The following is an 11,984-nucleotide window of genomic DNA, read 5'->3' as shown; positions in this document are numbered from 1 at the left end:
GGTATATATTTACTAAATATCCAATGTAATGGCGCCACATTATCTTCGAGTGGATGAACACACGTCGACGTTCAATATCTGCCCAGGAATGCTAATGTTCATCACTAGCAGAATTTCTGCAATTATTTCACACGAACAAACCAATTCCACCCAATTCTTGTACCGGCCCTCTAGTCTCCGTCCGACCCTTACCCGATTTAACCCTCAAGCCACAGTTCCATTCTCTGCTCCCGACCTCTCCACGATAACCCGCATGCCCAGGAATACTCAAGACCCCTTTAAAAAACCCGTCCCTTAACACATGAGCCCCCAGTCCAGAGTAGGGGTCGAGGTTGGCCTAGCTCTATGTTGCCAGCCGGGCCACTTCTCTATAGATGGGTAATAACCAAGCTACAGCCACGGCGCCTTGTCTCACCCCAGTCCGACACAAAGATATATATAAGTACAAACTGCTGTCGGCGACACAGTGCGCCCCTTTCTCATCACGTTGCCCCTGGTCCCTCTACACCCCAAAAATATCTGCTCTAGCCCCAAATATATCCGAACGTAATAAAACCCTTTCTTTCCTTGTCAGAACGGTTGTGGAATACGGTGATTTAATGTTGTATTCATATCGGCAATAAAATCGGGAGGGCAACGCCGGGCGACTAGCGTGACTATTGTGACGCCAAGTGGGGACAAGGAATCAACAGTAAGCGCTACCACGTTGAAGCAGTCTGTTTATAAATAGCACCTATTCCCCTTCATTGCATAGACAAACCCACTGTCGTAAACATTTTACATTCTTTCTCTACCATGAAATCAGAATTCAAGAAAGAAAGAACTCGGTCAAGTATCGGCCCCTGGTGACTCCCTGTTCGCAAACGATACAAAATCCCAGTCTGAAATATTTATCGATTTTCTTTTCATAATTGATATTTTAGGAAGAGTAGAATCTTGCAACATATGCGTCGTGAAGAACATATAAAATTCAGACGAAGTAATATGAATACACCAAAGCATATTGAAATTGCAAACATTTTATTCGTTGCAAAAATAAAGCACATTTCGTAGAAATATAGCTTGTATCGATGGTAAAATTGTACAAAATGCTATTGAGATTATCACACGGTAGCAGTTCGCTAGTGCTCCTTTCAAAACATACTCACAAACAGAGCATAACAAGAGAGTATAATTTACAAAATATATGTACATCTTTATACAATATAAAGCACTCATTGCAAAATACGCTAATGTGAACACTTGGGGAAAATATAGATCTTTTGTAGAAACAGTATCTTCAAAATAGAAAACAATTTGTAGAAAAATACCGCATGATATGACTATTGTTTGAATCCATGGCAGTTGTGACGTCATCAACTGTCGCGTGCTGGCACGAGTAGGTCGCGAGACACTGCAGCGACAGTCTCGACCTTGTCCACTGTCTTCTATATGCGCCACCGTGAATTTATTGAACGGGTGGGTCGCACATACCCGAGTTCTCTCCACAACACAACCTCCCGACACCCCTGGTCACATTAGGGGGGCAGGGAAAATAAGGCACGGTAGTTAGTTGAACGGAGAGTTCAGCAGTCCTTGCAGGTACTAGTATACTGTTTCTCGAGAACGTCATCGTTCTTGTCTTCTCGTCCTACCAGTACTGTGGGTGACCGTTACCCACGGTGGGGGTCCCGTGGGTGGGGATCAGCTCGTCACCATGGAGATGGGACATGTAGTCCTCGCATGACATTTCCATAACTTCCTTGCATACTTCAGTTACCTCTCTCGTGGACTTTTTGAATCGAGTTCACCTCCTAAAGAAAAAAACAAGCAAAAGGGTTAGATTGAATGAAACCGAATTAACAATACGCCGTATTTCGCAGCTAACACAGAAAGCGCGCGACTTTCGCCATGATAAATACGGGCCCTGGTTATATTTGGTATCTTTTCATATAACTGTTTTCTTTAACAGAAGTGGTGAATCGCGTAAGCATAACGAGCCCGGCATCCGCCAGGTCCCTAGGCCTGCCTTTGTGGGGCTGGGAGCCAGCAGATGGGGCCAGCACTCCGACAGTGTGTCGCTATTTGCACTGTCCGCCTCCCAGTTCAATGCCAGTGCCTCGCGCATCCTAGCCAAAATACTTCATTCATACTCATTCAAATCACACTCTTAACTATCTACCAAATAGGGCAGTTATGAAAAGGCTGAGATACAAAAGCCGCTTCAGCCATTTATTTCTTGTATTTGCCGACTCGTTTCGGTACACACCTTAAATATTATCGCACAGGCGAACAGGCAGAAATAACAAATCAACGCCGTCGTTTGCGATCAGTACAGTTAATCGACATTTCTATTTAAATAACTCAATACAAATTCTTCCCTTTTGAATGTAACAAAGATTCGTGCACTCGCATATTCGCGTGTTAAAATAGAATATGAATGCGATATTGAGCATAGAAATAGGTTTAAATAGATATTACGACGCAGAATGCAGAGGGGTTATATCATTGATGCGATGACGTACCTGTAAGGTTGAGCTGAACCCCGACCTCTGACGACTTGTATAACTCTGTGATCCAGTGCGAGAAATCCACTAGATCTGTCTCTTCCAGGGAGCTGAGAGAGTCATACGATGTATCAGAACAACTGCTCGGGGACGGGGAGTCAGTCATCGGGGTAGGGATCTGAGACACAAGGTTAGGCACCGTCATATGGGTCTGGTCACTGGCCGGGGGAGCATACACAGGGGAGGGGGACGTGTCCATGGAGTCCGGCACACGTTGGGGGGAGGATTCCCGACTATCTGTCTGAAGAACCTCCTGAAGTTGTCGGATATAGTCCACTGCGGATCGCAGAGTTTCCACCTTGCTCATCTTCTTGTTTTTCCTTCCGCTTGGAACATGCTCTCTGAGAGTCTCAAAACCAAGGTTGACAAGCTTCACTCTGTTCCTTTCCCTCTCGTTGCGGCGGGCCACGGCAGCCGGTTGTGCTTTGGGTAAGTTATAGCCGAGTTTGCTAAAGTCTATTCTTCTCTTACACCGCAGCACCTCGGGTTCATCATCTGACTTGATCTTCTTAGGTCGCAAAGCCTGGACCTGTTGGGCGACGGTTGTCGCCTTCAGCAGGATGCAAGGTCCGGTAACAATAACTTTGTTGAGATTGGACACAGGGATGGCCTGCATTGGCATACAGCTTACTGTTGTCATCTTGGGTTATGTGTGTCACAACCAACAGTAAAGTGCGCCAATAGTTAAGATCGTGCGAGTCTCGTGTCCGGAGTGCGTGAAGCACGGTATACCTGGCTCGTCAGTTTGGAGGGATCCCTCAACTCTCACACACCTATACAGGCCGCTACTATCGAATGACTATTGTCAATGAACGAAGGAATTTATAACCCGGTGACTAGACCGTGGCCACGCCCCGCTTGCCTAGCCACGCACCTGACAAGGTGTCAATCATTTGGGCGCTCGCGCGCCCAGCGCGTGCCCTCAGTGGAAGAGAAATACCGATCGAGCCCCGGAGAACCTTATAAGGCCGACAGCTTAATGGGTTGAAAAAGATAAACTTGCATATGAAATATTCTGCAACTTAAAAGGTAGTGACATTGAATAATTCTTCGTTTTGGGTAAATGTGCTTTTTACAAGTAAAATCTACGTGTGACCCTTTGTACAGGTATTGGGAAGCGCTACGCACTGGACTGTGACCTAAACCGTCGTTCTTGGCGAGCTCTGAGTTTAGCTTTACATTCACTGTGCTTTGTTAATACACTGACGACAACAACAGATTTTATTATCAAACTGTTAATACATTGAATCAGACATTAGCAACCAAGTATAAGTAATCGTATTAAATATACCTTACAGGATGTTTCAGGCCGTCATCATTGTAGATAGACCTATTTCACGTTGACGAAAATAAAAGTGAAGATTAGTCTGTTTGGGTGCTAGAACGCGGATAAACTGATATTATGCGTTTTGTGGGACATTATCACAACGTAAGAAACTAGCGCTAGTCAAATAGCCCCAAGCAAACTTCAAATGGATGATCTGTAGGACCGGTGAAATTTGAATTTTTTCCGACATATACACTGACAGGCAAAACAAAGTGTACACTTGGAGTAGATTTCGACAAAACATTACCAATGTTATCAAAACGTTACTAAGCTGAACAGTCAGCGATACATTGCAAAATATAGGTCCAAAACGCAGCTATGATACACGTATGAAATACATCACCATCGAATGCTTGTAACCATTTCATGTTTGTTTCATTATTAGCCATTATCAAACATGGTGTATACTTTTGCCCGGTAGTGTATATAATAGAAAAGTTACTAAACTGAGTTTCTACTTCTGAAATTCCGTGTATTGGATATTTCAATTTAAGCTTTTAATAAAAGATCTGAAACAGCTCTCTTTGGCTCCATTAGTTTGGAGTGTAGCGGAATGACGGACACCTGCGTCCCTCTAACCATTCCCCTGCGCTGGGCGATTGTTCCCGCCCTGATGACCGCCAATCTGACATCCCCTCACCGCTCACCCGCCCTCCTCCCGCCAAGACCCTCTCTCCGGCCGAGTTTATGGTTATAATATGGTCATTGAAACGACCCGTATTAGACATCAGGCAAGACAAAGCATCCCCATTCCTTTACATTCTTGTTATTAATTTTACAGCTTTGTTTAACTGCAGTTTGTCATAGGGTGAGAGTTATGTATGGACAGGCTGATATTTCTGAACAGGTGGCACGAATTCAATTTGTAAACACTATCTGACTGCCATTGTTGATGTCCTGTTAGCGTTTCCAGCATCCTATAACGGTTATAAGCTTAAACAACACTCGCCCGAATATCTTAGGATAACATCTATTAAACCCAGAAATATAATTTTTAAAACTTGAAATTAAAATTCGATGTCACGGATGGACCAGGTTCGGGCAATTAGCGTTCCTGTACGTGTGCTTGCATTCACACCTATTGAGTTTGTATTGGAATTTTAATTATATCATCTATATTTATCGTGCAGTTTAAAAGTGTACCCTCATTATAGTGAAACAGTGTCTTAGATTCACACGTGACAATTACAACTTCTAGACCATCCATGGAAAATAGCCCCTTTTAATGTATACTACTCACAACATGTTAAGGTACACCCGTGCGGGGGAAGGATGTGGGTTGCAATATCCACCATCTATGACAGATTAACTAAAGTCATATAAAAATGTTTTTTTCTTTAACTTCTTTTGAGTAGTTTAATAACAACCTATCGGAACGTACGTTCCAAGGTGTTTAGAAAATGACAAACAACCTCCACTGTCACAACCATCTGATAATTCCTGACAGCTAAATATGTCATAGGTTTGTAGTATTAATATTTAAAAAACCCAACTAGTTTAGGTCTTAATTCGATATTGGTATTTGGAAGTGTGTTTTTGCTATCAATTAACAACTTCTAACTTCATTAGAATGTTGCTGTTTGTATGCTGTTGATACATAATAAATATCCAGTATTTGTCGCAAATTACCCAGAAGCCATTAACTGTGTAAACAGATCAACAATAGATGCAGTCCTCACTCTGACGGGAGGCGACATTCAACCTCATTATATCACGTCGTTTCTCCAACGTCGGACATTGTCCATATTTGCTGTGACGTAATAGCCACGCGCTCTGACATCATCCGGGCTTTGTAGGAACATGAAGTGTGAAATCCCCTTAGTGATCAAAGAAGTGATTATCACCTGTTTTCCCAACCAGACCGTATTTACTTTATTTACTTACTCCGATAATGCAGCCTCCAGCAGAGTGCGGACGGCCTCTGATTGATGCGCCAATTTCCAGCCTTCTAACCGCCATGTTGGATTACGTGTTGCCGGGGGTGTAAGTGTGAATATATACCAGACACGCGACCCCAGAGCCGGAGGACATTGAAGAACGCGATCCCGACAACGTGATACCGATCTCCGTTGAAGAGCAGTATGATTGTTATTACACTCTATTGTGCCACGACGCAAAATCAGATTTTACAAACTATTTGCGATCTGTTTCCCAATCAAACCATCGCCTCAGGTGTTTCGACTGAAATATCCGAACCATGTGTTAGAGTTCGTTTATGACCCTAAATTTCCTTAATGCGCTCCGAAATTTCAAATCAATTAAAAAGGTTTGTCTCAGGGGAGCAATTTTAATGTAATTGGGGGGTTTGGTCGGGTTTCACTCTGTGTCGCCATTGTCTTCAAACTCTGCAATCTGGCCAGAAGACGATTGGAACATCTTGCCGCTAGTTTCCTGAGTGTGTAATCACCGCATTGAAGTACAGATTTCTCCACTTCAAAGTTGAATGAGCCCCCCTCCCATCCCTTCCGATCCACCCCTTGCCATCTGTCGACACCCCCGTCATTCCCATACAGAATCGGGATAACGGAGCCAAAACGTTAAAACAGCAATTCAGTTTAATACCGAAAATAGTCTCGAAAAGAAATACTTCATATTGGTGGCGTCACGATATATCTTCTTCGTCGATGAATGATATATCATAGGATCAAACACCCCCCGCCATCCCCATTCACCCCCACCCCTCATACCCGGTTTCCCCCCATCTAATGGCGCGTGTGGACCCGACCTGTTCGCGTGACCCATGTTTGTAGAAACAAGGGCCATTCCTCAGATGTGAAGGACATGAAAGTCCTATCTGCTGTGTCGATATTGAAGTAAACATCTCCCTCTGTCGGGGTAAACCGGGGGTTACTGGGGAGTACGGGTTAGTATCAAGTCGCCCGGTCCCCCTAGAACGTGACACGGGGGATGCCAGCTATAAACACGAGGGGGTGAGGCCCATACACCGGCTCAGGGGATCAGAGGACACAGGAGCCGCAATACCAAACACACACTCGCGCGGCAGGGAGATAGGACATTAACACGAATGAAGCGCACAAAGGAATTATCAAGATGGATGTTGGACATTGTTTATCGCGACCTTTCATACTTTCAGGTCAGCGCGTTGCAATAAAATAAATAGATTGTTCCGGTATGAATATCTGACGCTGCGACAGCACTGGTGACACGACATCAGCTTCATCAACATCAGCACCACTACTCGCACAACCACACCCGAAATAAACACCCGACCTTGAAGCACTTTACCATGTCGGCATCATCAACCACAATGACTGAGTGATATAATTCAGGGTGTCTCGGTATTAGGGTGTCTCGACTGATCGAATTTCGTGCTTTGTTATGGTTGTTGTTGTTTGTTTGTTTGTTGATTAACGTTGCACTCAGCGATATTCCAACCATATGACGATGGTCTGTAAATAATCGAGTCTGGACCACACAATCCAGTGATTCATATCATGAGCATCGATCAACGCAATTGGGATCGATGACATGCATCAAGCAAGTCAGCGAGCCTAACCACCCGATCCCGTTTGTCGCATGGTAATGGAATGGCAATATAAGATGAAATACCATTCCTAGACATCGATACTGTTACGCTACGAATATTATTGATTGGAGTTATTAAATGGACAAAATACTGATACTTAAAGGCGCCTATATTCCATGGTCATAAGTGATCTCTGTTAACTGCAGGGACCATTGAACGATTGTACAACTTCAAATAGGGAATTGCATTCATCACTTTTGTCAAACAACGCCTCTAGAAAGTATTACCCTTTGTGATTACGCGAACACATTGCATATTTATATAACAGTCGTTTAGTGGCATAAGGGGCGTTCGGGTAGCCTAGTGGTGAAAGCCGAAGACCCGGGTTCGATTCCCGACATGGATACAATGTGTGAAGCCCATGTCTGGTGCCCCCGCCGCGATATTTCTGGAATATTGCTAAAAGCGGCGTAAAACCATACTTTAGTGACGTTATGTAGCTGAAGTATCCGTGTACCGGTATTAACGTTACTTTCGCTTTATAACAATTTCCTACCAGGGTGTTGATGCTTAATAACGGTACCAGCCAGCCTCTGTACCGAAACGTCTCATTGAAGGAAAACCGGCACTAGTCCGGACAAGTACAAGCAGTCACACACGTCCATACACGTCGCTAAATAAATGTAATAATCTGGTATCCGACATAAAAACAAATTTCACATCACCTTATATATAGTGTATGCATTTCTTGGTTATGGAACTCTTAGCAATGTGAGGTGCGGTCGGGTAGCCTAGTGGTTAAAACGTTCGCTCGTCACGCCGAAGACCCGGGTTCGATCGCCAGATAGGTACAATGTGTGAAGCCCATTTCTGGTGTCCCCCCTGTGATATTGCTGGAATATTGCTAAAAGCGGCGTAAAACCATACTCACTGATCCACTCACTTAGTAATGTAAGGTTTCAGGTTTGTTAACTGGAGTATCTTTCGAAGGATAAGAAAGTTACGGTATGCCATAAACCTTTACACGGCATAGTCGTACTTTTTAAAGCTCACGTTTAAGTAAAATCCAGGTCTCAACTAACGTACTGTGTTCTTTTCTAAGTGGGGGTACAGGTGGCCCAGTCGTCCTAGGCGCCGCGATTCGCGTCCCTTGGGCACGCCAGAAACCTATGATTGTGGGTTCGAATTCCGGTTCGACCCGATTACGTTTCAAGGTTTGTAAGCACCATACCCGTGCCCGTGTGTTTCGCCGAAGTGGTAAACGTCTGAAACCTGCATCACATCGGGCTTTCCTCCCACATTAAGCTGACACGCCGTGATATAACTGGAATACTGTTAAAAGCGGCGTTAAACCCAACTCACTCACTTATTCACTCTTGTCTAAGGTTAGCGTCAGTACGCTTTATTATCGGATAGACAATGTCATCCACAGGGATATCTAGGACCTCAAAATTAAAACAAGTATCGCGTCTGGAGATTGCAAAAGGGATCCTCTACCATGACGTGATGTGATGCCTGTTGTCTGTAATTATTCATTTCGTTGTTGTGTGATGGACATATAATTGCAGACTGCCAGCAGTGTCTTTTAACAATAAAAAGGAAACATTTTCAGTCGAGATACACCTACGGAGTAGCCAGTTGACCCACATAGATCCGATGAAGCTTGTTGCAAGGAGGTTTTAAGCTAAAGGTTTCTGAAACCAGCGACAATGTGAATTAAATTTATAAAGGTATTTCCCGAAAGCAATGGGCCATAACCCTGTAAGCTTTCAACCCATCAGGTTCAAACACACATCAAAGACCCGACACACGTGTTATAGTGTTGCCTTCCACTTGACTGAATCAGCAATGCTTTAAATCACGGAGTTCTGGTAATGACATAAACACAGTTTATAATCAGTTTACACTGTTGGTCGGTATCGTTGTCCCAACATTCCCTGTGATCTACTTTCAGATGACTCCTGTGTTCTCGGAGACAACTGAGCTACCGAAGCGAGAACGTCAAGTACCGGACAGTATTGTCCAGTAAATATGTGTATGTGGTCATTACGACATATACGTGGTCAAGTTTAGCCCGAGGCTGTATACTAGCCATGCACACTATAATGTCCGTGTCGCATTTACTACTAAAATGTAACGCATGATGACATCGCGTGTAGCCAGTCTCCTAAACTCTCGTAAACCACTCGCTTTATGACTTTTTAAGTAAGCTATTCTCATGTGTCACACGATGGATATATACAGCATCATTGACAAAGCTGGGGCATGCAACCCTAATTAACAAACCCCTTCAATCAGATTAACAAGTTTATCTATTATATACTCATTACAAAAGTGTCACCTTGGTATGTTGGGTGTCATTTGAACATTTGCCAACACGCGTTAATAGATCTGAGCATGTTGACAATGTGATTAAAAGTTGAAAAATATATTAATGCCTTTTAGTAACTGTAAACATAGACAACTGCTATTAAAAACAATGCAAACTAGAAGACTGCACGTGCACTACATGACAAGTAATAGTCAATGTGTATAAGATGGTACTTTCAAAATTCAACCGAACTACACTCTTGGACGTTGAAAATACGACGTTTTTTTAAATAATTATTATCTGCTTGACCCCCAAACAAGATAGCTTTAATTAAGAGATAACAAAACCACTGCTTATGTAACACAGATTCAAAATAATAATACTATTTTCCGATCAATAATTGATATATCAAACGAAGAGGCCCCCTTGCTAATAGCTTCGTTGATTATACCGCCGCTTCACCCAATACCACGCGTCGTGCTCATCGTGTGTAAGATCGCTGCTATCTAGCATCTCCGTCCCTGTAAGTAGAAGGTACATGTATTATGGTCAGTTTGGATAATTCATATACATACATGCGTTGATTGTCTTGTTTGTTTACAGGCCGACGTCGTGTGGCAGGAGACAACAACGTGATGCATCGTGTACGAGTGGCGGGTTCTACCGGTAGGGCAGGACATGCTTACCCTTTTCGCAAACACCTGGACCCACTTGCACAAAGCGATCTTAGCGCTAAAAGGGTCGTAACTCCCATACTTAAACATAGGCTTACAATAGTCTTAGCGCTAAGATCGCTTTGTGCAAGTGGGCCCAGGTGTCATCACTGATTTTCAGTGATCCATTCATATAATTTTCACCGCTATTTTTTCTTGTATTTTTTTCTTCGGCGGATAATCGAGACAGGTTATTCTCTGGCGTTTTATGTTTAAAAATATTATTTTTTTTAAACTAATGGTATTTTAAAAGGTGTATATTATTTGTGTCTTTCTCTGAATCTCATCAATTTAAACATGTCGTATGATCCAGTCACTTCCTTGACAATACTCGTGAACTAAACGACCCGTGAAGATTCCGGGGTAGAACAGGTCTTCAGCAACCCATACTTACCGTAAAAGGCGACTTTGCTTGTCGTAAAAGGCGACTAACGGGATCGGGTGGTCAGGCTTGCTGACTTGGTTGATGCATGTCATCGATTCCAATTGCGTGGATCGATGCTCATGATGTCAATCACTGGATTGTTTGGTCCAGACTCGATTATTTTACAGGCCGCCGTCATATAGCTGGAATATTGCTGAGTTTGGCGTTAAACAACAAACAAACAAACAAACAAACAAACGTGTACTTAACTAAGGGACAAAAGAAACTACACCTCTCTGTTTATCTTATGTGTTTGGTATTCAATTGAAAATATCTTAAGTTAGCGATATTATATATCCCCAAAAATGAGCTGTACTGACGTTTAGCATACAAAGAATACTTCCATATGGTTTTATCATTTTACATGGTTAAAACTTTTCAAATTTAATTTTTTTTTAACATATTTCGCATAATACATACCTGTTGATGGGAATATTAGACATTGTCTTTGAAAGTAAATAAATAATTTCCGCACAAGTTTACAATATTTCACATATGGTAGGGTTCACGTTGTTGCAAATTCATTTTTCACCCATTTTTCTTTATTGAACCAATTTAATTTTACCCCAAATTACCCAGCCACAGATTACTTTTTCAGGTATGAGTGATGGTTAAAGAGACATAATTAAATTTAACAACTGTTCGTTCAAATTTTAGTTACGTAAAGAACAAACTTGATACATTTTCTTTTGCTCCCTTTCTACATTACGAATAATCTAGTTACTTAGCAACGTATGTCTAAAGTATTTTAGTTGCTACTTTTGTTTACTTTTGCTAGATTCTCTTAGTTTAGCAAGATGTGTCGGCAATATTAGTGTACGGGGCTGTCAGTCATATCATTGAATGGCGAGGAGTCACGTACGATAGACCCAATCCACACACTGGACTAGTCAAGTGCTAAATACAAGCGTGGGATTGAATGGAATCTGCAAAATGACGAACACAACTTATTAAGGGGGGGGGGGGCAACTCGCGGCTAGAATGTTTTGTTGTTTGTTTGTTTGTTTATTAACGTTGCACTCAGTAATATTCCAACCATCGAGTCTGGACCACCCAATTCCGTTACTTGCCTCTCAAAACAAGCATGGATCCTAACCCGGATCTTCACGGGGACAAGATCAACGAACATATTAACGGTTGATATCAATGAAATGGAACGATATGTTTCGTTTCTGT

At 42.6% G+C, this 11,984-nt stretch overlaps 1 protein-coding gene across 1 annotated transcript; it reads right to left on the bottom strand.

The window, feature by feature from the left end:
- Positions 1-1,003: 1,003 nt before the first annotated feature.
- Positions 1,004-3,324, bottom strand: LOC139474631 (achaete-scute homolog 1-like). Its single transcript, XM_071257715.1, has 2 exons — positions 2,505-3,324; positions 1,004-1,793 (listed from the first exon to the last, which is right to left on the bottom strand). Exons 1-2 carry the CDS (start codon positions 3,184-3,186, stop codon positions 1,756-1,758), a joined length of 720 nt encoding a protein of 239 aa, XP_071113816.1. The 5' UTR covers positions 3,187-3,324; the 3' UTR covers positions 1,004-1,755.
- Positions 3,325-11,984: the final 8,660 nt, after the last annotated feature.

This window comes from Haliotis cracherodii, unplaced genomic scaffold (genome assembly GCF_022045235.1).
Source record: "Haliotis cracherodii isolate W230 unplaced genomic scaffold, xgHalCrac1.p SCAF_3, whole genome shotgun sequence".
Classification (NCBI taxonomy): Eukaryota; Metazoa; Mollusca; class Gastropoda; order Lepetellida; family Haliotidae; genus Haliotis; species Haliotis cracherodii.
Note: the sequence above shows the minus strand (reverse complement) of the source record. Positions and strands in the feature narration are given on the sequence as shown.